This window comes from Macrobrachium rosenbergii, chromosome 50, assembly GCF_040412425.1.
Source record: "Macrobrachium rosenbergii isolate ZJJX-2024 chromosome 50, ASM4041242v1, whole genome shotgun sequence".
In the NCBI taxonomy this organism is placed as follows: domain Eukaryota; kingdom Metazoa; phylum Arthropoda; class Malacostraca; order Decapoda; family Palaemonidae; genus Macrobrachium; species Macrobrachium rosenbergii.
In genome coordinates, this window is record NC_089790.1 from 27,407,995 (window position 1) to 27,434,005 (window position 26,011).

Below are 26,011 nucleotides of genomic sequence, written 5' to 3' on the forward strand. Positions count from 1 at the left end.
TTTATTACTGAATGATGCAGAGGTATGAGGTGATTTGTGAAAGAGAGATTCCGTTTTAAAATCCAAACTTAACCGAAAGTGTAGCTAACCGTATATATGCAAATAAATAAACATTAATATCCGCATTAATGTATTCCATTAAGAATAAAGCCTAACATGTTCCATAAAAACCGGGAACAAGACAACTGCACTGTTTACTGTTTACTCCTTTTTTCCTAGGGTCCCACTCTGCCGAAGGCACTCTGCGTGACCTTCAAACTCAACTTGTCTTATACATAATAATGCAGACATATTCTGAGTTTTTTTTTTACATATGGCGTATTCCATATCAGTTGTCAAATCTACACTTTAATAGCACTTAGAAAAAAGGAAAGTCTTCGTTTTTCTTGAGGCACTTGATATTTTCAGTCCTCCTGTGGGTAGGACTTGTCTGTGAAGTGCCCTGTGGAAAGTGCCTGACTTGCGCGATTTTTAAAGTGAATATGAGGAAGAGGAAGGAAAAAGAAAAAATAAATACTGTAGAAATTAACTCAAGTAAAGGGAAGATCAAACTATCATACGAACATTATCTCATAATTATCGAAACAGTACGTAAAGATGGAATACTAAATAAAATACTAGAGAAGGCTGAGTCAGCCCATATCGAGAGAGAGTCAGCACCCTGCGGACATTGCTCTGAGGAAGTTGATGAGGAAGGAACTTGCTGTGAAATGTGTGATGTATGGTTCCATTATGAATGTTCAGGCATCAAGGTCAGATACACACCCATACTTCGTAGTGATAACATATTGTACATCTGTAATAACTGCAAGAGGCCTGAACAAAGAACACACAAAAAACTCATTGAAGATAAGCTTGAAGAAATAAAAGAAAACAGATATATTAACAAAGTTGATTCAGGATTCGGCTCAGAAAACTAGTGATGTAATGATCAACATAGATGAAATCCAAAACAAAATTGATAATGTTGATAAAGATGTAAAGACCATGACAAACATGGACCAAACTTATGCTGAATCACTAAAGACAAAAGAAGTGCTTCTGATCAAATCTACAAACGAAGAGAGCACAGCATCTAATGAAAAGCGACAAATTATGAATAAAATAACTGCGCCATTTGAACAGGTTAAAACAACAAGCGATGGACACTTATTTGTAAGATTTCCAGACAGGAAAAACTTAGAAAAGGCAAACATGGAGATTCAGAATATCAACAATATATCAGTAAATGAGAAGGGTAAACTTAAACCAAAAATAAAAGTAGTCTATCTCCCGAAGGGCGATGACATTGTCGATAACATTGTAAAGAAAAATCCATGGATAGGTAGCCTCATTTCTGAAAATGACGACCTGAAAATTGTAAAGGAAATGATAGCCAAAGATGACCAATATAAACGCTGAATCATCAAATACACACCACAGATACGAAAGGCTATCTATGATAGAGGTGACAAATTGTGTACATTGTATAGCCGTTGCAAAGTATTCGACTGTTACATGCCTTATCAATGCTATAAATGTCAAGAATTTGGTCACAGCGCAGCAAATTGAAGAAATGACCAAGCTTGCCCTTGTGTAAAGAAAGGTCATGGTGATACTAAACATAAAACATATGATGGCAATAAGTGCACAGTATATATAAAGAATATGTGTCAAAGGTGAAAAATAATAAGGATCATGGCTTTGCAATTTAATAAGAAGAAAGCAAATTTAAAAAAAAGAACTAAAGATTCTCCTATCCTGCAGGAGCTACGATACTGACGAGAAAACACTTAAAGACAAGTATAAAATATAAGTACCTCATTTTGAAAACGTACAAGGGCCGCCAGAGAGGGAATTATCCCTGTGGAAGGCTGTACGTAAAACCAAACAAAATGAAGTCTTGGAGCAGCAGATTTAAAGGCTCTAAAACCTACATTCGAATTGCATCTTGGCTCAAATAATTCGAAGTCAGCTGTAGCTATGCTTGTGTTAACTGGAGTGCTTATGATTAAAAAAGAAATGAACTCATTTTCATTCAGACACATGGCATAAGAACTTAAGAACAAGACGAGAGTATATTTTTATTGATTAAATTAATTAAAGAAGCCAAAGGGTGCAGAAATTAGCAGATCAAATAGTCGAGGAACAAAGGATGAGATGGCCAAAAGCAAAAGAAAGCCCAGCATCAGGACCAACATACATTTGCGCAAGAGTCATTGCAGAGGTTACTCCTTTTATTTACTACTACTAATGATACTCTGTCGTCGTCTTCCAACGAATCTCAACATCGGCCCTCCACCTTTTGCCGCTACCTGACAACGTTTATAGACTAAAGTGAAACCATTTTTAAGCATACAAATTAGATCGAAGTTACTTTGGCATAACTTATATAACTGTTGAATACGCTAACCAAGTCTTGGAACATATCATGCATCGACCATTCATACTTTTTCTTTCTGATGACGAGTCCACTCTTATTCAATCCATTATGGAGGAGAAACTACCATTAAGATTACGTAATTCTTAACAGACATAACGTGGCCACAGTCTAGTGCTGAAAAGCATAGTCTATCCTGTAAGAAGACAGACGTGTACTTAGTGGACGTAATCAAGTGTCCCGGTTCTAGCATAGGCTAGCAGGTTATACTTTGCCACAGTCTACCTTTAAAGTTCTTGTCAAGCATCATAGGCCAGGCCTAACGCAAGTGGGAGACCCACAAGAACTAGTGTACAGTAATGTAAAGGTTAGGCCCAGCCTGGGTCTAGCCTAATAGGGCTTTCCAAAGGTTACATTTTTTAGAAAAGCCAACAATTAAAGCGATATCAACTTGATATTTGCCTAACAACCACCAGGAGTGTAGCCTAAGCAATGGCACGTATGTTGAGGTTTCAGCGTGTTGTCCTTGGTATTTCGGGTGGCGTGGATAGCGCAGTGTCTGCATTATTGCTTAAGAGGAAAGGTAGGCATAATTATTTTCTTTCCCAGTTGGGGAAATGGCCTTTTATTTAATTAAACTATTCATAGGCTAGGGTGCTGTAGGTTGATTGAGTAATATAACCTAGTCTTACAAACTGGCCTCTTATGCAGAAATCTTGCAGGAAACTTTATTGGCAGGCCAGTTATTTAACTGGTGTTGGGTTTTTGAATCAGTGATGACTAGCCTGTACAGTAATGGTAAATTTGCTTTTGTTCCTACAAGGGTACAGACCCTGCACCTTTATATAGATAATCCTTTAGCAAAACCTACTGAATATAGATAAACCTTTAGCAAAAGTAATTTCATTTGTTGGGACTTGGTAACAAGGTAGTCAACTAGCAACAAGTGATTAATGGGGTTGGGACTCAGCCACACAGTTATATAGATTTCTCCACTCTGCTAGATGCAACTATAGGTGCTGTAGTTGAACTGTATTCTTCTGACTTTCTGTCAATGATTTTTGGCTGTCTTTGGTAATGTCTATGACCTTGATTTTAATGATGGTGCTTGATGTTTCTTCTGTGAAGAAGTAAGATCAAATATAGGAAGGGTGTGACATTGTGCATGTGGACACTTCATGTCACTCCTGAACATTGACCCTCATTTTGTGTTCCTTTTGCAGATTATACACCACTTGTGAACTGCTGTGTAGTGTCTTTCTAATATCACCTGTCTACTGGGAGAGGTACATATTCAATAGGAAGATGTTGAAGAAGGCCCCTTCTGTTTTTGAGAACAGCAAACCTTCATCCTCCCCACCTTGCCTTCAGAGATGATCCCCTGAAGTAACCCTTGTGTCTGCTGCTAGGATATTCTCTGTCCATTCTCTCCTTGTTCAGTCTAAGGAGGGAACACTCGTCTATCCCTCATTATCTTCCTGGAGCACTTGGATATGGCCAATAAATGAATATCCACCTTGGTTTTGGCAGACACCTCTGCTTTACAAGTAGTCTCTCCATCTGAGACCTTCACTGTTCTTAATGTTCCAGTTGTTCCTGTTGCTGCTTCAGCAGATTCCACTGCAACTCCTGTTGTTTAGTGATGCCTGTTTTGACACTTCCCTTGGTAGGCAAAGGAGAGGTTGGAGAGGCCCATGTTTGTAAGAAATTAAAAAGTGCAGGCAAACTTTGTCCTCAGCATGGGGCCAGTAATGTGCGCCTCTGTTCAGAGATTGGTTAGTGGGGTAGTCTGGCTGGTTCTGTTTTTGGTTCTATACCCAAAAGTTCAAATGGGGATTGTGCCTGGTCTCCTTTGACACTTGGGATCTTGACTCAGTGTATGGGGCTCACTCTAGACACTTGTTGCAGTCCTTTGAGTAGGCAAAGCATCTGGCTAGTGCCTTTTCTCCCTATGTTCAGTTGAGGGTTCTTCCTTCTTGGTCTGCAGCGGATCTTGTTGGGCCTTAGGACCCTTGCCTATAGTCATTGCATTCCGAGTTGGAGAGGCACTCAAAGAGGTCTTAGGGCTCATCTGTGAGCACAGTGTCCTCAGGGAAGCAACCAGGATACCTCTTCAGTATCCCCTTATAAGGGTAGTGCCATCAGTGGACCTCATGCAGTGTACTATAGGCATTATTAAAGGGTGTTTGCATCATCCCTTTGGCCCCTAGCTGCACCCACTTTTTAGCCTTTTACTTTACCTCCTCCTTTTTTCAGTCTTGCTGTCCAACATCCCAAACGATTACCTCTTAGTGCAATTGTGGGTTTTCTTGCAGTTTTATATTGAAACCCTTGTGCTTAATCTCATTTATTTTCTAGGTCTCTATCTTGAAGTCCAATCACTTCAGCTCCCTCTTTCCACTTTCTTTAGCACTGAATGGCTGAAGTTTTCCCAGTGCTTGGCTTTTCAGCTAAACTCCATGAATCCCTACCTCCTTAATACCTGGTGTCCCCTGTAGAGCCCACGTTTGGCTTTGTTGCAGGCTTCACTGCAGTTTCAGCTGCTGTTCTCCACTTTTGAGTGGAATATTGGAGAAGGTGGACTTCGATTCTCTAGCTCAAGGAACTCTCTTTCCTCCAGCCATTATTATGTTCCCAGTGATAGAATGTGTTCTTAAGGCACATGGTTTTATTTAGAATATTTATCCTATGCTGAAGCAATCTCTTTCTCTCTCATTATTACTCCAGCCTCTTCCATACTTTAACAGCTTTTTTCCATCTTGCTACCCAACCTTTCTAGCTGATACCTCATTGTTCAGCTATGGTGTTTTCCTTAAGTTTCATCGTTACATCCTTGTACATTATCTCCTAGTCAAGAGGTATCAGTATGCCAGTCATATTGATGTCTTAAGGGTGGAACTGCCTAGTGAATTTCCCATGAATTCCAGGGATGTGCTGTTTCTCTTGGCACGAATACATTCTTTCCAGTTGGGGATAATTGTATTCTTGTAATACCTGTATTTCTAGCAAGTGGGTTAACTTACACTGTGGCTTCTCTAATTTTTTTGATGCGTTCCCTTCCGGGTTGATTTGGGAGTCAAGTCAACTTTTACTGGTTTCATTGTCAGGGAATGACCTTTGTGAAAGGTATGCAGTTTCATATCAGTGTTTTCAGGCATTGTTGTTAATTTTTTTGTTCAATATTTTATAACAGTTAGGCCTCATATTACCCCCAGTTTACTACCCATGGACCTATTGACAGCTCCCAGGCACAGATAATGACCTCTGGAGATAATATATACATATACATCCTGTGTGATACCTGGATGGGATTTCCATGGATAAAGGAAATATGGCAAAAGAGAATGCAAGCATTTGCAAAATCGGGATACGAGCAAATACAGGTAATACAATCAGATCCTCTAGAGACTGATTATTCCTACACAAAAGTTGATAGTTTGTATCCCCTTATGAACAAATAAGTTGTGGAGTAGGATGAAGGAAACACTTATGCTCTACAATAGAGCACATAACAGATCACATAGAAAATATTAAGGTACAGTGCCTTATCAGTATTGCCCGTATGATTGTTACCAATGTTAAGGCAAATTAACATAATATTTTTGCTAGAACATGAGGCCAGTTCTAAACTTCTAATAAAAATGATGTGCACCAAACACACAGAAATGCCTAAAACTAATATTCTTATAGAATAAACTAGTAACATACTGCACTGTCCAAAGACTTTGGGAGACAATATTCACACAAACGCTCTTAAATACAGTACAGTACAGAACTATATAAGCAAAGCGAAACAAGGTCATTGAACTAAGTAAAAAAACAATGACACTTAATTTTAATCCCATAATTAGACTTATACCCCACACTGAAGTATATAATTCAAGCAAAATAAAAATGAAACATGATTTACCAACTTACTGTACTCTGAAATACTCCAAAAGAAGTTGTCAATAATAAAGCTTAGTGTTTATTGAAGAAAAGCGGTTTACATAAGGTTAGCATGTTATTACAAGACAAATAAGATATACATTATTTATGGAATTTGGGAGAATTATTTACAACCCCTGAACACAGGATTACTGCTAAACTCCCCATAGAAACATGGATGAAGCAAGAAGAAATATGGAGAAGTGAGAATGCAAAATTAATGAATTTTGGGAGCAAAGGAGTCAAGTTGTGCTTGTTTGATGGGCACACAGGGAATGACCTAGCTACCACTACTGTATTACATGAGAGCCACTGCTGAGAGACATACCTGGGCAAGTGAGGATTTTTCCTTTTGTGTGTTTCAGGAACTGCTGGCTACAGAATTAGGCATACTGTATGTAAATTAATGAAGATAGGTTAAACAGATTTAATATTGAACGTCCATAATTGCATTGAATTTATAATTGTAAAATAACACATTTGCAGGATATGAGGTCATTGGTGTTTTCATGCGTAACTGGGATATCAAAGATGAAAAAGGTCACTGCCAGAATGATGTAGATGCTGAGGATGCTGAGTGGATATGTCGTCGTCTTGATATTCCATTTCAAGAAGTAAATTTTGTTAAAGAATATTGGAATGATGTATTTACGTAAGTATTTATCATTTAATTATAAGTATTTTTAAAAGCAATGCATTTAGAAAGCTTAATTCTCTTTTTGTTTTTCTGTAAAAATCCCTTTTCTTATAAATATTAAGTCTCTCACTTAAACTTTGAGTTTTAATATTTTTGTAGATGGTGAAGAAAACTATCCAAAAGAAAAATATGGAGAGCTATTTGTTTTAAAGGGGATTCATTATTAGTTTTGGTTAATGGCAGAACTGTCTTGATAAAAATGTAATTTTTTAAAAACCAAAACTGATTCTGTACAAACTCACTACTTTACACAAGCAGTGTGTGTGTTGCATAAACTTCTGGACACTCCACAGAAGTAAAATCCAAGTTTCTACTGACATTGCATGTATGTGAATTCCACTGGCCTTCTAATGGCAGTATGAGTCATTAGTTGTGTGTTCTAGACCAGTTGCAAGTAACAGAGTGGCTGAAAAGGGCCAAATTTCTGTCAAGCATTACCAGAAAGCATTACCATCCCAAAGTAAGCCCATTTATTAATTGGTCTGACCCAAAAGACTATGCCATTGGATATGGACAATAAGAGATCCTCTTCAAAATATAAATCTTCCCAATACAGTAACTAATACTTCAGACTTGGTACAACACAAGTAATTACAACAGATGATCAAGATTGAGGCAGAAAATGAATAGACTGCCTCAGACATAAAACTTGGGGCATAAGACGGTTTAATACTGTACTCAGTCTTTACAGCTGGTTTTCTAAAGAATCATGTCTTACCAAGGCATAAATTTTAGCTACTTCAATGTTCCAATACTAAGGCAAGGTCCCAACAAGGTGGCTTGATAGTTTTAAGGAAAAGGCCTTCCATAAATTTTTTAATATTGCACTTTCTAGTGAAAAACTCAAGTCTGTGCTCTTCATCTGAAGCAAGGCAGGTCTTTTGTGTTCAGCACCTGACACAGACACATTACTTGTGCAATGTATGAACAGTAAAAGTGAGCTGCTTGTGGTATAGAGGTTCGGAGTTGATCAGTGCCTGTCCATTATACCAGTTATTACAGATTGACACTGACTCTCCTCCTTTCTGTCACCTGTTTTATTTTCTCAGTCAAAATCCTCCCACAACCACAAGGAGGGTAGCGCAGTAAAGGGGTGTTTGCAGTGTCCCTTTGACCTGTAGTTGCACCTACATTTTAGTCTAATACTCTACCTCCATTCCCACTTCCTGTCTTCCATCTTGCTGTCCAACCACTCCAGCTCCCCCAATGCTTGGCTTTATTGCCAAATTTTCATAAATCAAATCAAAATCTTACCAAACCTTCCTCAGTATAGTAAGTAATTCTTCATAAAAAATTTTTTTCCAATTGGAATTTTTACCCCTTAGGTACATGGTTGAAGAGTATAAGGCAGGTTTTACACCAAATCCTGATATATTATGCAACAAGAACATGAAGTTCTCTACATTTCTTCAGTATGCACAAGATGTACACTCTACAGAAGTTATAGCAACTGGACATTATGCTCGAAACTCATTTGGAGAAGATCTGGAGTATTATGACCCAAATACTGGTAAGAATTAAAAGTCTTGTAACTTATTGATTATAATTTCAGTAATGATAAGAATCATAATTTGGTGAAAATGTCCTTTGAAGAAAGCTTTATAGGGAAAACTTTTTTTTGATTCATTGGCAATTAAACATTTGTATTTTTTACATGGTTTCTGTATCTTATGTGTTACTGCAAGTTACAACCCCCTATTACTTATGTCATTATAGGCACAAACCTAAGCTAGTTTTGGTCAAAACAAGTGTCGTGCCAGGAGATACTAGCTGAGGTCACCTTGCAAGGGAAATCCAAGAGCACACCAGTCAGTTATAAGGACACCCTTATGCAGACATAGATCTTAACACACATTATCAGTTAACTATAGCAGATATGCTTGCAAATCAGGGAACTGCACTGGTACCATGTTATTATAGGTAAACTCACAGATATCCATGATGTACCAGGGAACTCTCATCGTGCATAGTCAGACAACTGTGAGGAAACCACAGATACCCATGATACATCATACACCTGAGGAGGTATCTGTCTCATCAGGCAACAGTACACTCAGCTGTGATATAGTTATTAACTTCTAACACAAGATGTTTTGGCACGTTGGGCAAATATATGAGTACCACATGTTGGCAAATATATGAGTACCACATGTACATCAGGTGACTACAGCCACTTGTGACACCAACACATAGGGGACACTTGGGACTCAGAAGCACATGTTAAAAAGACCACAGTCTCCTATGAAACCACATTGTCGGTCACGGAAGAAGACAGTCTTGTTTGTAAATAGTGTAAAGCTGACTTGTTCACCTGTGGTGTAATGGACTTCATTTATAAGATAGTTTTAAATGGTCAGGTAACAGACACTCCTTAAGAGACTGTTATGCTGTAAAGGCAGACAACATTTGGAATGATTTTACTGCCATTAGGAATACTTTGGAGCCTGACTGTAAAGATGACAAAGTGGGAACTCTCCTCTGGTTTTGGATTGTGTCTGGGGAACAAGCTGTTGCACAATTAAGACTACCATAAAGTGTTGCTTGACATACAAAATGATAAGTATTTTATTTTTCTTTTTTCTCTCAGGTGCAAGGTTACTTCAAGGAATAGACAGGTGGAAAGATCAAACTTTTTACCTAAGTCAGATACCACAAAAATCACTTCAACAAACTATGTTTCCTTTAGGTAAGTAAATTATTTCTACCTATTTTCTCAAGCTCTGAATAGAGCGATTAAAGATAACAAAGCTGTGTGATGCTTGAATTTCATGTAAGATTATGGTACATGTGTTTAAACTCTGTGAAGCTTCTCACATGAATTTTTCATGAATATGTTACAAGCTCCTATGTGCCCTCACAAAGCTTTTCTTTGTATTATGTGAAATGTGTTTTATCATGTGAAATGTGTTTTAAGTCACATTGTGAATTCAGTATCTGTTAAAATTTTGTAGTGAAGAAAGTACTTATAGCTAAGACTGTTGTTTATATTTAGAGCTAATTAGGATATAGTGTATCTAATTTTACTCGCCACTTGGAAGGCTGTATAAGCTAAGAATTTTGGACCACTATGGAAAAATCCATGACAAGACTACTTACTGCTCCCCCTCAGTTATTCACTTGGGCAGTTATGAATATGTAGCCATCTGAGGAGGAGGTAGGCGGTATGTTGTCTGACAGAAATCAGGGATACTGTGTCAAACTCTAATTTGAATCCATTTGCTGTCTTCCTGATTATGGCATTGCTTCAGACTTTTTGATAATTAAAATTTGGATTAATGAGCCTTTATTGTAATGTAGTTTAAATCTTTTAAGTATTATTGGCAGTTCACTGAAAGAAAAGTTTTTTCTCCTATATTTTAATGGTTTTTTATAGAGTTGTAAAGTATTACTATTTTGTCTGCATGGCATGCATTGTGCGCTGTTTGCAAGCTGGGTTTACCTATAATTGATAGCTGTAAAGGTGTATTTAGCCATGCACATCAATAGACAACAAAATTCATGAGTTGCTCTTGTAGGTAGGTTTTTCCCACCATAAGGGGGAGTCCCTCTCTATTTATTTCTGTGACTGCTATGGTGAGAGGTGGATTTTTTTGGTAGCAGCTCTGGTCCCTCTGAATGGCCCTTTAGCTTGCAGTAAATCTGTCTTTTTTTTTTTTCAAACAAAATGTACAGCTGCGTTACTAGTGTACTTTATTACCTTTTCTTTTTGTTTATTTCTCATACAGTCATGTATTAATTTGATTTTACTTGGTACAAAGACAGGTTTTTTAATGAAATGATATTGATGGCCTTACTTTGGCAGTACTGTACTGTAATTCTTCTTCTTGCCCTGTTAGGTAATCATGGTTTTATTTTTTGTTTTCCTGATTATTCTTAGCTAAAGCTGGGATAATTAGTGTAGCATCATGTTTAAGATATGTTTTTGAATTAGATGACATATTGGTGGCCTTACTTGGGGCAAAAGTTTCATTCCTCTTGTATTGTTATATAACAGTGCTTTTACTTTTTGTTTTGGTTGTGTTCATATTTTTTATTCATGGCTGAAACTGGGATAAATGGTTTAGCACCATGATTAAGGGACATAATTTAAGTCTTGCTGATTGCTGTTCATGCAGTGAGCTTATGGCTGCCATTTATTGACAAAAGATTTGGTTCATTGAGTGATGGTATAGACCCTCATTGATAAGGCCATTGATCCTAATGTTACAAAAAGTTCCTTACAGTATATTTGCTTTTAAGCTGTAACATCACTTTGTCTATGTTTATGATATTGGTGGTTTGCCTAGATGATTATTAATGCTTCTGAAATCTCTGTTGACACCTAGTAGAGCAAAATCATCCTGTTTCAATAATGTGGATATGCTGTTGCCATTTTGAGCAGAAGCCTTAAGTTATCTTAGGCAGTGGTTTGTTTGTATGCAAAGTTAACTACTGAACATAGAAATTTAAAAACAGTTTAAAATTATAGTTTACATATAGTGCAGTATGAATACACGTCTTACCTTAAGTAAATCATATTAGACTTTTATCAAGTTTTGATTTGTTTTGTTGGAATAACAGGCGATTACACGAAAGATGTTGTTCGGAAGATTGCTGAAAATGCTAGGCTTGATCGAGTTGCTCACAAAAAGGATTCTACCGGCATCTGCTTTATTGGCACAAGAAATTTCCAAGATTTCATATCTGAGGTTTGTTTGTTTTGTCTTTCTGTTATTTTGCAATGGAAGCTATTTCTTAGTATCCTATTATTCAGTTATAACTAGTTACCAAGAATGCACACAGTTGATAAACTAGTGCCATTCAGATTACACTTTTCCTGCACTGAAACACCATGATCCATTTTTCCAGCAATTCTACCTTTTATTGTAGTGATGTGGCGTGTTTATATCAACATCCCTTCTGACTTGTGTTAAATGTATTTAAAATTCTTAATATTTACAAAATATCTTGGATAACCACCAACTTGCAGGATAAACAATTAAATGGATGCAGGCAACAATCAGTGCTGCTCGTGGCCACCCAGTAAATTAATTTGGTAGCTTCAGGGGATTTAAGTGTGATCTTATGATATTTTCACTGATTAAGAGAGGTGTTGAACCAATCTTTTCCGAAAAATTTATATATCTGCATAAGATTTATAAAAATAACTATTAGTTGTCTATGTGTTGCACGTAAACAATTAGTACCATGAAGTATTAGGTAGAAAATATCAAAACTTTGGTGTAGCTATATATGTATATTAATAATAATAGTTGTAAAGAAGAATGTTCTTTGTATGAAAATATAAGTACCTGTAATATTATGTATCATGAAATGTAACTTCTGGAAATAAGTTAGCTCACAAAGAACTTTATAGAAAACATTCAGCCCTTTGTTGTTAATAACTTTATTTGCAAGATAGAATCTTTTTCCATGAAGCTCTTATTTATAAGATGGATAGTGAGTATGTGATTATCTTATACTTCCAGTATATAGAAGATAAACCGGGTGACTTTATAGACCTCGATACAAGGGAGGTAGTTGGGCATCATCAGGGTATTCATCAGTGGACATTAGGTCAACGATGCCTTATCCCAGGCATGAAGCAAGCCTACTATGTTGCAGAAAAAGATAAGGATTCTGGTCATATATTTGTTGTAAGTAGCATAGTAATTCCATTTACAAATAAATATAGTTGCTGTGGTAATGAGAAACATTTTATATTTTCCAAAGTACAGACAATTACTTTACTAGAGCCTATACTTTGATATGAAGAATTAATCAAATCTTGATCTTTCAACCTGTGAGAAATGCTGTCAGGTGAGATAAACTTCATCTTCTTAAACCAGGTAGTGGTTAAACCTTTAATCTGTGATTGCCATTTATACTTATATTCTTTATTCATCAAAAATTTGTTCATTTCTTGATCATTCTTACTCTTCACCTGCTGTTTTGATACTCAAGGATGCTTTCATATCATCCATGTTTGTTTTGATAGTGCCTACATTTCTGTGGTTTATTGCAGTCTGGGATCATATAATTTTTGCCTAGAACCATGCTGTAAGCAATATGCATGGAAATGTAGGCTGGGCTAATCTACTACTAATGTAGTAGTTTTAAATCTGCTTTTCATGGTTGTCTTTTTCCATAATACTGTCCTGTATTAGTGTGGCCTGTTGATATTTCTGGCATACCTGTATTCTGATGTCTTGTCCCTACGGGAGAAATGCATGGCCTACAGAGACCTAATACACAGGATGTTCATGCCTTTCCATTAAGACAGGTCATCATGAAGTTTGTTCTGGTGTGAGGACAGTACAAGTATGTTAAGCAATTTCCAAATACTGTACTGTATCTTGTTTGCCAGTCATGTTATGAGCCCCAGAAATTAAAATTTGTGTTCCCCTTTTTTCCCATTACACATTAAATTTTGATGCTTTGACTGATATTAGAATCAAATTTTCTTCCCTGCTTAGTTATTTGGAGGGTTTGGAAGACAGGCTTGCATCTCTCATAGCTTCCAACCTTGCAAAACAAATTTGCTGCTCATGTCAGACATTTGCTTCTGAGTTTTCACAAGCTTCAGCATAAAAACTATCACTTAAGATTAGCTATATCTGTGGCAGCAGCTGTCTTCAGACACATCCCTGGAGAGGAGTGCTTTTTGCCCAATCCAAGTATTCATGCAGGACCCAGGACACTCTTGATAGTGACATTGAGTCAGTCTCTCTCTCAGCCTGTTGATGGTTCCACCACAAAAATCAGTCCCCAGAATTCTCATTATGAATCAATAAATCATTACTTCATTTAATCCCTCGACTCATTTTTCACTTTTTCTCCATTCCTAGGTGTGTGTGTGTGTGTGTGTGGATATATTTGCCAGCTGAGACTTATCTGTTGGTAGTCAGTGTTAGTTGCTGTATTAGATTCTCGGTGAGGTCGATGTTGGAGAAATTGGTAAGAAGGTGACTGCAGACACTGAGGGCTTCTGCAGCAACATCTTCATAATCCCCAAAGCCTTGGGGCCAAAGACCCATCATTAACCGTGTTCCTTGTCAACCAGTACCTACTTTTGACTCCCTTCTGGTTATAGAGAAAGTAGTCTTGGTACATCGCTGCACTCAAAAAGACAGTGTCTTAGTGATTCTTATCAACTTAAATTCTAGATTTCTTTTCTTTGTTCTTTCCAGTTCTGGGCTCATTGTTTTGACTTAGCAAAAGCCCCTCAAGTTTTTACTTAAGTTTTGGCCTTATTGGCTATCTAGGCTCAAAGGTGTGGCATCACATTGGTGAGGTATTTAGGTGACTTGATGGTAATGGCCTCATCAGCTGCAGTTTTAGGAGCACCTTTCAAGCCTCACCAACCTGTGTTACCAGCCTCATCTAGTCAAGTTAGCCACATCAGACTTCCTTCCAAGACAACTGTCTAATTAGATAGCCCCACTTTAGGAGTTACCACTGGAATATGCAGCTCCTTCAAGATAATTCATGGAGATAACCAGGGAATGTTTCCATGAGAGATGTTTTTCTCAGAGCCTCTCAGAGGCACTGTTTCCATAGTGGCTCACTTTCTGTTATATTAGGAGAGTAAGAAAGTTGCCATTATCAGCCATCAAAGGCTATTTTTGTTCTTTTCAACAAGTTTTTTTTATTGTAGAAGCATTAATTTTTGGTTGTCTATGAGGTATGTTACATTTGCCAGTAGTTAAAGAGTGAGGGTCCTTTAAGATCCTTGAAGCTTCCAGCATGGGATTTGCACTTATTAACCAGTTGCAGTGTGTTGAACCATTTTTTTGCATCGCTAGAGACTGTCACTTTGAAGGCTTATTAATTTTATTCAAGCTTCTGCTTGCAGACTAAGCAAGCGCACATGCTTGAGCCAAATATTCCACTCTAAGAACTTGTACAGCTTTGTAACAAGGAAATTTTGCCTTATGCCCTGTTAGAACCATAAGGTGTTACCACAGGAGAATTACCTTGAAAAAGGACAGTTCTCACTAGATTTATCTGTCGATGTGACATGCTGCAAAGTTACAATTACTATATCCCTTTGGATTGCAATGGTTATTCTGTCTTCTTATCCTTCCATTTCTGAGTATTAGGTATCCATATTAAAAGTCAAAGTTCATGAGGTCATTGCCATAAAAACTTTGCTTTAAAATGAGTACAAATGTAAATTTGTTCTTGCTGTGGCTACATGAAAGTCTACCTCTACTTGCATCAAATTTATATAAGAGATATAACTCATTATTTTTAGGTACTTATTCAGTTAACCATTTGGTGGCAGCGGTCTTGACCTGTCATGCATCATCAGACCCTTGAAGCATGTTAACTGTTGAGAATGTCTGTGCATGACGTTGCGCTTCGCGCTGGTCATTTGTTTATGTTATGTTGAGTTTATGTTTATGTTGTGAGGCTGCCTGAGTGAAGCGTCACGATGTAGGCACTTGGTAGGTTGGATCTCTGAGGTAAGTAAAGTAAGTTTTTATGTCTGCCTTTGATTTCTCCTGCCGCCAGCCTTTGATTTCACCTGCCTCAGTGGTCTATACAACCAATAAAGCATTGATGCCTAGGGTATCTGCTACCACTCCATATAAAAATGGTAAGCATCTTTCAGTTGTTGTTATACCTTGTGGCAGTGGGAGTAAAACCTATAGCTTTAATAACATGCACCAGACTATATTGTGACCCGTTGTTAGTCTCAGGATGACTATTGAGTCAACTGTCTTTTTATCCAGTGAAGCAAATCTGATTTTTTAAATGGAAATTTAATCTTTTCCCATACAAACCCATTAGTTTACTTAATAACAAATGGGCCTCTTCCCTATCCCCCCAAGCTGCATCTTATTCAAAGTGCAAAGAATGACCGGTTTTCACCACTTGGATGTTCAGGGGCTTGGTTGAATATTCAGAAAAATTGAAAGAAAGGCTAATATTTCTGGGACTTGTCTGGAGATGACTGCAGATAAGGGAATGTAAAGTACTGTAATGAGTTTGTGTGTGAAAAAATTAATTCAAGTTTAAACAAAAATTTACTCTTGAATTTCAGGTGGAATTCCTGTTTATTTGGGATGAATCTTAGCTGTTGTTGAAGATAGCTTAAATCTTTGCGCTGGTCAGGTGCGGACAGCACGAAAAAGAATGTTTTGCTGACCTGGATGAACTACCCAGGTTCATGAGGTGGGTTACAAATGTTTTAGTTCTTGCCAGAATTCTTCTTGCTGTTGTAGTGATTAGTGCTCCTAAGCATTCAGGATTTTGGCTGTTGCTCTGTTTTCACAGTGGATGATCATTTTTGCTTTGTTGGATAAGATGCCCTCAACTGGAACCAATAAGCTTAAGAACTAGGTTCTACTGTGACAACTTTTTTGCAAACAGGATGTATTGGGCAGAAATAGACAGAAACTATTTGTGCCAGATATAGAGATTGGGATGGTCTAACGTAATGATGAAGAAATTCTTTAGCTGTAGGAAGAAAGGGAAGCAGATAAGTGATAAGTTTAGAAGGCACCTGGTTATAGCTGGACATAAGCTGGTTATTTCCATTCCAGCTTCCTTACCTCTGCCTTTTTTCTCTCCTAACACACGTTGCCCTCCTCTCCTTCTTCCGTCAGTTCTGCTTCCTGTTACGCCTATTGTAGATCTGTTTTCTGCTCTCCTATGGTTCAGGAAAAATGACTGGATAAGTTAGAAAAGGATGTTAGAATGATTTTGGAGGTCATTTAAACCTTTCTTTTATGACTTCTGAACAGTTACATCCGTGGGAAGTGGCAGTGACTCGAGCAGTATGTGCAAAAATGTTTATACCTTTTTTTGTTCAAAGACACATAGCTCTGACAATTTTCTAATTAGACCACTTAATTTTGTTTAATTTTGCAGCTGAATGATTTTTCTATACAATGGCATAAAAAATCCCCCCAAAATAACTTTTATGTAGGTGGAATAATGAGTAGAAATTACTAGATATGAGAAAATTTTGCACTTTCCTCCCAAAAAATTAAACATAAAAAACTATTTGTGATAGTCTTTTTTTATCCATAGCACACCCAGATAAATTGCCAAGTTATTTCTGTGCAAAAAGTTATAATTATAGCATTGAGATTAGGAAAAAAAAGTAACAGTCCCCCATGCAATATGTGCAAAAAACTGTTTACAACTTCTTTGTTCAAAGATACGTATCTCCAACAATTTTCAAGGTAGACTGCTCAATTTTATTTCATTTGGCTGAATGATCACTTTAGACAATGGCATAAAAAAGTCCCCAAAATAAGTTTTATGTAGGTGAATTAGGGCACATTATATTTCATGAGATATGGGAAGATTTTGCATTTTCGCCCCCAAAACAATTTGCAAAAAAAAACTTTGTGATAAATTCTTCGAGTTACCTACTTATTGCAATGCAAAATTTGTAATTATTCAAAGGAAAATATGAAAAAATGAATGACAAAGTAGTGTCACTTTTCCGTAAATTAAGTGACATTCAGTCAAGTGTTCGTTCCTCTCTCTCTCTCTCTCTCTCTGAAAAAAGATAAATGCTGTAATTATAGAAGAAAAACCTGAAACTATACAAAACATACCTACACGTTACATATGCATAAAAAAATATTTCCTGTCTCTCTCTCTCTCTCTCTCTCTCACAGAAAAAAAGATAAATGATGTAATTATAGAATAAAAAACTAAAACTATACAAAACAAATAAACATACATGTTACATATGTATAACAAAAATATTTCCTCTTTCTCTTTCGCAGAAAAAAGATAAATGATGTAATAGTGGAATAAAAATCTAAACCTATACAACAAAAATAACATACATGATACATATGTATAAAAAATAGCAGGAACACTCACCAAAAATGATCCTCATTGTGTCTGTGGGTTTATGCACTTTTTTTCTGACATTTGCTTATGCATGAAAGCACAAGGGAATTAAATTTTAATGACATCTATATCAGTCATCGGTAAGTGAAAAGGTCAAAGGTTCACCTGCATTTGTGTTGGGTGAAGAAGCTGGTTTCCCTAATGGTGTGTCCCCCCCCCCTTTTTTTTTTTTTGCATTCTTTCCTGAGAGAAAAGTTGTTGTTGGACTCATCCATCAGTAGCTTGAAATTAGCACTGATCTGTGCAAGTAGGAAGCCTTAACTGCTGGGGAACTTTATTGTCTCTTAGGGCGAGATTTTTTTGTACCCCCGACACCTTTCTCTCCTTCATCACTGACTTCTGATGTAAGCTAATGCACCAGTTATCACCTTTACCATTGTCAGTTTCTAATAGGAGTGATGTAACTTTAGATACAAGGTTAATATTTTGTCTGCTGTGAAGTCTGATGCTTCTTTGTGGGAATCAGTTATCTTTAACAGTAGGTACTTATCTACTGTTAAAATAGTTCCTACCCAGCCTTCCTCAATTTAGTGACTTGTCAAGAATAATTCTGACAAGAACTAAAATATTCAAAACCCCCTTGGTGGGGAATAGGTGAACTAGACAGTCCACCCAGGTCAGCCAAAGGTTCTCTTTTTAATGCTGACCACACCTAGCAGTCACAAAGATGTAAGCTATTTTTAACAGTAGGTATTCAAATACAGTAATAAATTTTACCATCAAAATTTATATATTTACCATATGAAAATAGTCTCTGTTTTCTCATACTTCATTAATTGTTGCTTTAATCTTTAGTACAGTATCACCTAGATTTTTGCATACAGAATTGCTTTTAATAAACCTCTGTGCAAGTATGGAGTTAGTTTTTTCAAGAAGGCATACTGTATGTATATGAATGTTTCTTAATGCAAACAGTAATAATACTAGATGTTCAAATATCTTGTGGACACCATATAAATTTCATGCATATAACTACTTAATGTTGTAAGACATGTATTGTACGTTGCTTCATGTTCATGTTTCAGGTTGCAGGGGCTGACCATCCAGCTTTGTATTCTTCAACACTTTTTACTGAACCCTTTTATTGGATTTGTGGTCCACCAACCCAGCTCTTTACAGAGGGGCAGTTTGAATGCATGTTTAGATTTCAACATACACATCCTCTTGTCCCTTGTGTAATCACAACGCATACAAACAACCCATGGCATCGTTCGCCAACTTCGAATAACATGGTGATAAGTTTGGCAGAACCGTTACGTGCTATAACTCCAGGGCAGGTGTGTTCAGTTTTTTGTTTCATTGTTATTTTTGAGGATACTAGAGAGTTTCAGGGCTCCCTCGACTTCTCCAGTCATAATGTGATCTAAAGATAGTCAGGGCAAAATTCTTCTTATCACAGAGGAAAAGTTTAATTTAGAATGGATTAAGTCTGGATCTGCATATGCATTATATTTTACTTTGCATTTGCAAATGTACACTTTTCAACTCTTCCATATATTTTGGTACTAAAACCCATCAGTTTACAACTGCTTTCAGCTTCCTTTCCAGATATGCATGAAAAATTAGAATCCATTCTGCCTCTGCATGTCCAGTAAGTTTCTGTAACAAAAGGATTTTGACAGAGGAAAAATCTATTTCTGGGGAGGGGCCCGTGTCACCCGGTGAAATAATCCATTCAGCACTTATTTCTAGGTAATTCCGTTGCTAGATACCAGAGAAAAGCTAAATGTAAAGCTGGGGTTACTACCCCCAGAGCGAGCTCCAAGAAATGGAGTCGTATATGGTAAAGGGTGAGTGTCACAATCACGGGACCCTGCCCTATAAAGATTCCCAATGTCATAAGTCCCAACGAGAGAGGTGCCGATACAAGCCCATGCACCACTCGCGGACTGTACACAAGGCAACACTAATCTCATTCCATGTTAGCACCCACCCCACTAGAATGATGTTTACCATGGGAGGGAGAGAATGAAAAAACAGTGGAGGGTCACCGGGTGACACGGGCCCCTCCCCAGAAATAGATTTTTCCTTTGTCAAAACCCTTTTTCTGGATCGGGGTCCCGTGTCAGCCGGTGGAATAATAACAGAGAAATAAATATTATTCTTATGCTATTAAAGACTTTAAATAGAGATGTTGAAAACTAGGGGGGAATTCCACCCTGATCATTAGAAAGAGAATTCCACCCTAAACATTAGTAAGGTCCTCTAAATTCATGTAATGAAAATAATGTAAGTGGCCACCGTCTAAGATCATGAGCTTTAGAATTGAATCTGAATAGGCTTGTATTAAGAAAATACTTTCTGCCTAATAGCAGACACAATGACAGTACCCCCCCTTTTTAAATAAAGAGAGGACCTGACAAAATTGCGAGGTCCTGTCTGAAAAAACCTGCAAGGAGAAAACTGGGCACAGAGACAGACCTTGTGAAAGGGGAGTACTTTCCAAGGTGACCACTGAGGAATTCGCAACACTACCCCTGATGAGGGGAAACCAAAATGATTGGTTCCGCTAGACAGGGCAGAGTACATGAAAACTAGCACTAGAAGCTAAGCTGATTAAAAATTTGGGTCTTCCCCCAACAAGGAAAGGTAAGAACAAGATGATTGTTGGTTACCGAAGCTAACTCCGATACATTACTCAAAGACCAGGAAACTGAATGTGGACGGAGTACTGGTCTCAGACAAACACAGACCTTAGGGATGAAAGTTAAGGGCCTGTGAGTCTGGTTCCAACAAAACACTTTCCCCGGGGCCAATGCAGCCGCAACATTGCTGTAGCTTCAAAAACTATGTGAAGAGTGCTAGTTACTTAACTGCAGAGCCATACTGCAGTAGAGTAGGATCCCTTGACTGAATTTAGGAAAACAGTAATAACAGGATCAATATCAGTTTCCTCCCAAACTGTAAAATTCACAAAGACCACAAAGCCAGGGCACCAGAACTTTGAGGAGGCTGTGCTTTTTACAAGGCAGGGGCAGTAACCCTACACTCAACCTTCCTCTTTTACCTGGGCTTGGGACCGGCATGTTAAGTAATACTCCCATGCAGCTCTCAACAGGGGAACGTGGAGAGGTCTGGTGCAAGCGGCCATGGGCCACCAAGAGGCCTGAGAGCCCCCGGAGTAGTAGAATAGAATAGAGTACTCTGCATGTCCAGACTCCAAAGTCCTTGTAATGGCAGAAAATGGTTGTATAATGTGTCAGCTAGTGTGAACAGACATTTTTACTTTACTCCCTAGAATTTGACCAGTTCATGCTTTTCCTTTTTGCCATTTAACCCATTATTCTTAATTTCCTTATTCTGGTATTAGTTTTGCTTTATTAAAATCTGGGTCTCTTGGACTTTAAGTAAGTTCATTAAGTGCCATTATGTGTTTGCTGCTCAATGTGCTTTCTTTGGTTTATTTTGAACACCCAGTCTGTTTGCCTGTTGATCATTATTTAGGAATAAGTCCTTCATATACTAAATTCAGCTTGATATTTAAATTGAAATGATCATGGATAACTTGGCAGCTCATCCATGCCTTGCTCAGAGAAGTTCACTGCCCACTGGTATGTTTAGCACACTTTTTATTTCTTACAATGATCACGAGTTAATTGCAGACAAAATTAACTGTCTTGCATATAAATACTGTTTAGATTTTCCATACTTGGTGTAACTCATTGCTAGTTATGGTCATTGTTAGGCATGGTCCATGTTCTCAGCTTGTTACTGTAATGATTTCATAACGGATATATTAATATTACAAGGGATTTTCTTAGCTACTTAAATCTTTATTGAATTTTGTTACAAAATTATGATACTTGTACTGAGTTTCAAGGTCTCTTAAAATGATCTGTTAAGACAATTTTTTAATAACTAATTTTTTATATCTATTTTTCACAATTGTTTTCCTTAGAAGCAACAGCACCTGTTGTAAGCATCACAATATTTTCATGTGAAGTTTTTATCCCAGGTGTGCCTGGCAAAGTATGCAAGGACTCATTATCCTCTGCTTCAGATGTAACTTTAACCACATCTGTTTCCATCTACCTCACCGAGGCCTACTGATCTAGTTCTTGCAGCCTCTAATGGCCTGTCCACACTAGCGGGCATGCTCGTCGGGCACTTCCAGCTGTTTATATTTTCTCACGCTTTTGAAGTAGTGTTACCAGACAATCGCATTGTTCTGGCTCCATACTTGGTTGGTCAGTATAGTGGAACGGGTTATGGGAACAGTGTTTGCCCATCAGGCAGTGCCCGCTAGTATGGACATGGCTGAAGACCTCCAGAATGGGGAAGTTGAAAAACTACCCTTTTGCTTCGTTCAAAAGCAAATAGAATTGAATTGAGGTTGCATTAGCTTTTGGAAAACCTACCTGACGGTTTGTCTTCCCTTCCAAAAGAAATGATCGCTCTTAGCAACCCCATCTTCTTAGATACCACCAACCCATGGAGTTGTTTGCACTTTATAAGTGGAGATCATTCATCAGCTCCTGCTAGAGACTTCTTTTGCATGGTTTCACTTGATGTGCCTGCTGCCATCCACAAGTCCACAAAAAATTTACTTTTCTATTAGTTGTCCTTTCTTAATATAGAGAACAGCAACTATTCAGGTTTGAAATAAGAACAAAATCAGTTTCTCATTGACTGGTCAAAAAAATTATCATAAAGTATTTTTCAGTTCCCATATCCTTGCAAATCAAGAATAAAAATTTTTTGTTTTTCGTTTAGCTATGCCGTGCTGTAACATGGATAATGCAATAACTGTATGTTATTCAAAAGGCAGTCTCAGTTTCATGGCAATGACAAATTGCACATCTACATTACCTTATTTTTGTGAATATTTATATGGCTAGCTACAGAAATTTATCATCAGCAGACTTCAGTTCAACAGTGTGACAAGTTTTTTCATTCTTTGAACAAACTATGATAGATTACTTCTACTCAGCTTTGAAAAGAATCTAAAAAAAAAAACATGATAGCAAGCGCACTGTTGAAATTCTAAAACTTTTGTTGTCATTTTCATTCGGCTGCACAACAGCTAGCATAAATACCAAGGCAGTTTACTGTAGTTTTTAATGGTTTAAAAATTATACAACTGCATTACATTCTCTTTGGCAAATAATTTTTATAGTGAACAATGGAAATGCCTATTACAGCTAAATATGTGAAGTTTTTTCATTCTTCCTTTTTGAAAAACTAAAAATGTGTCTTTCAGTAAACAGATTTGTTTATTATAAGTAAAATTATTCATTCTTGAAATGTCCGTAATACTGTATCAGTTTTATACCGTGAAAAATAACTTGGACCAACTAAAGGAAATTACCAAATGAAAATGCAGTCAGGAAAAAATTGCCTGTGAAAGATGTTAATCTAATGCTAAAATTTCATAGGGTTAACATTTCTGAAATTTCTTTGCTACCCAGCATTCTCTTTTTTCTTGTAGGTAACTTAAATTTATTATTTATAAATAATCAGATTTCATACCCATTTTGTCAGGTTTGTAAGATATTCCATTTTCTTTCTTTACAGTTTGCAGTCCTTTATAGTGGTGACGAATGCTTGGGGTCATCTCGCATCATAAGGGCAGGCCCATCTCTATACACTCTTAACATTAATGATTGCAGAACACGTATATTAAAAGAAAGGGAAGAGACAAAGTCTTTGGTCTGTACTCAAAAATTAAAAGTAAACACTAAAAGGCCAGAAAGCTCAGATGAATGACTGAATTGGAGATCGAAGGTGATTTTACAAAAATTAAGTTATTTCATTGTATAACTTTCAGCTTTTATTTAAAATGATTACTCTACTATAAAGTAACAGCAATTTACTTAATTTTAAATACCTAACCAGGTTTTTGCATGAAAAAAGGAATTTGAACTGAATAGATTCTCATTAAAGGATCTTACATAGCAGTCTAATTTTGTATGAATCAGTTCAGCAAACAAATTTCTTCATTGTTAAGAATTTCTTACAAGTGACATGAAATTGTAGCAATGTTTGTATAGTAATAAGCGTTACGCTATTCAGTGTTAGTTTTGCTTGATAAAAAATTATTTGCTAATATATTATTTTATTTACTTGGTCATATTATTTTAAATAGTTTTTTTCCTTTTTGGTATACTGACTTTTGTAGGTATAGTTTAAGGAGCACTGTATAATTGATGGGATTGTATGAATAAACTTAAATTTTTTCATCACAATTCTATCAATCACTGTATATGCCTGAATTAGTGTAGGAAAAGATGCTACATGCCCCAAAAAGCTTGCATTTATCAGTAGGATTGAGGAAAGCTCTTGGACTGTTACCAAGGCACTCAGAAGACAGTTCCAAATTATATTCGATAGCAAGAGGTGTACAAAGGGCTCAAACTTGGAATGACTTATCTTTTCCAATTAAGTGTTCTTTAAAACTTCCATTGCCTTGTACAAATGAATAATCTGGAGTTTTACCTCCATGGGTAAAGCTTCATATCCCTCTTAATTACTGACCAAGGAAGACTAGGACAATAAGGCATAAGGTACTGTGGCAAAATAAAGAGTTTGGTCTTCACCACAAGTCTAGTGCAAGCAAGTTTCACGGACAACCAAACACTACCATGTGTGACCTTCCCAGACAGTCTGTGAATCTTGCTAACTCATCTTGAAGATGCAAACAGCAGTAGAAAAACTATGTTCCTTGGGCAGTTCATATTGGTCTCATAAGGCTCCTGAGGACCAGGGAGAAATCCCATTAATGAGGTTTGAGTGTACCAAAGGAATTTTTTTCTAAATGCAGGATGTCCCTTCAACTCTACTGAAGAACCCATGTCAAGCCCACATGTTCAATTTACCCTCAAGAGAGCATATCTAAAACCATGATGGCAGAGACAGAAAGCTTCTTGGAATGACATGAGAAGGAAGGCAGCAATTAATGGGATAGTGGAATTAACTGAACAGATCAGTGATTATTTCACTGCACTAGCTACTTAATTGGGTTCAGTTATCCTGGTATAGGCTGTTGGCTGTAAAAGTCCTGTGATGGATGTGGCTACCTCCTCAAAAACACGCCTTTAGGGATGTAAAATGCTTGAGATTAGCTCATACCTAAGGTTCAGCCCATAAAGGTTGCGAGGGCAAACACACAAATGCTTAATCAAGGTCCTTGTGCCTGGTAAGGCTTTTCTGGAATTGCATAGATTTTCCTTACTGTTTGTACCAGATGTAGATGCTACTAGCCTGGCAGTCTACATTTCTAATTTGCCTCACCCCATGAAACTATAACAAAAGATATAAGGATCAACAGTCAGTGCACCAAAACAACCTCTTACCTAGGAATGTCATGCAATTTTAACACACTTGCCTTCCATCTATGAACAATTGCCTATCATACACTCATGAACAATCCAAATGAATACAGGTATTTCCCCATTTACAATGGGGTTAAGCTACAAAAAAAAAACATCGTTTCTTGAAGAAACAATTTTGAAATTCCCCTAGCCTACACTAGGGTAAACAGTACAATCATACATATACATAGCTTAGCCTACACTATAGTACAGTATATACTTACATATACATACTGTATAATTATTATCAGCTAATTCTGGAGGTTTAATACATATCAATCATCATTCTACTGATTCTCTTTTGTTATTCAATTTTTCCTGTTTGTACTGAATTATCGATGTCTATCTGCATTGAACCTCCAGAATTAGCTGATATTAATAATTATATCATATATGCATAGAGTATACTGTAGGCTAGGCTACCATATATTATAGATTGTACGTACTGTATACCCTAGTGTAGGCTAGGTAAATTGAGGAACCCTATATACGTCTAATTCTTGGCATACTTGAATGCTCGCCTTTATAGTGCCCATTATCCAGTTCGGCCTTAATCCTTCAACACCTAGCTGCAACTCCTTTAATTTCTTTTACTGTACCTTCTTTCATATTCTCTTCCATCTTACTTTCCACCCTCTCCTAACAATTGATTCATAGTGCAACTGTAAAGTTTTCCTCCTGTTACACCTTTCAAACCTTTTACTGTCAATTTCTGTTTCAATGCTGAATGAACTCATAGGTCCCAGTGCTCCTTTGGCTTAACTTCTATATTCAATTCTTGTCCTTAATGATGGTGGATACTGTCGACTGCAATAAACCCATCACGAGCAATCACCATGACTGCCTTTCCAGCAGCAT

General features: G+C 37.1%; 1 protein-coding gene across 1 annotated transcript; it reads left to right on the forward strand.

The window, feature by feature from the left end:
- Positions 1-2,180: 2,180 nt before the first annotated feature.
- Positions 2,181-24,022, forward strand: LOC136832790 (mitochondrial tRNA-specific 2-thiouridylase 1). Its single transcript, XM_067094343.1, has 8 exons — positions 2,181-2,942; positions 6,773-6,938; positions 8,309-8,493; positions 9,571-9,669; positions 11,544-11,671; positions 12,452-12,619; positions 18,869-19,120; positions 23,358-24,022. Exons 1-8 carry the CDS (start codon positions 2,852-2,854, stop codon positions 23,547-23,549), a joined length of 1,281 nt encoding a protein of 426 aa, XP_066950444.1. The 5' UTR covers positions 2,181-2,851; the 3' UTR covers positions 23,550-24,022.
- Positions 24,023-26,011: the final 1,989 nt, after the last annotated feature.

What these genes read in the sequence shown, in the direction of transcription:
- LOC136832790 (XM_067094343.1), top strand. Translation starts at nt 2,852, where the DNA reads ATGGCACGTATGTTGAGGTTTCAGCGTGTTGTCCTTGGTATTTCGGGT. An exon ending in TCCAAGATTTCATATCTGAG is followed by an intron (nt 11,672 to 12,451) that starts GTTTGTTTGTTT and finishes TTATACTTCCAG; the next exon opens with TATATAGAAGATAAACCGGG. An exon ending in ATTCTGGTCATATATTTGTT is followed by an intron (nt 12,620 to 18,868) that starts GTAAGTAGCATA and finishes TTCATGTTTCAG; the next exon opens with GTTGCAGGGGCTGACCATCC.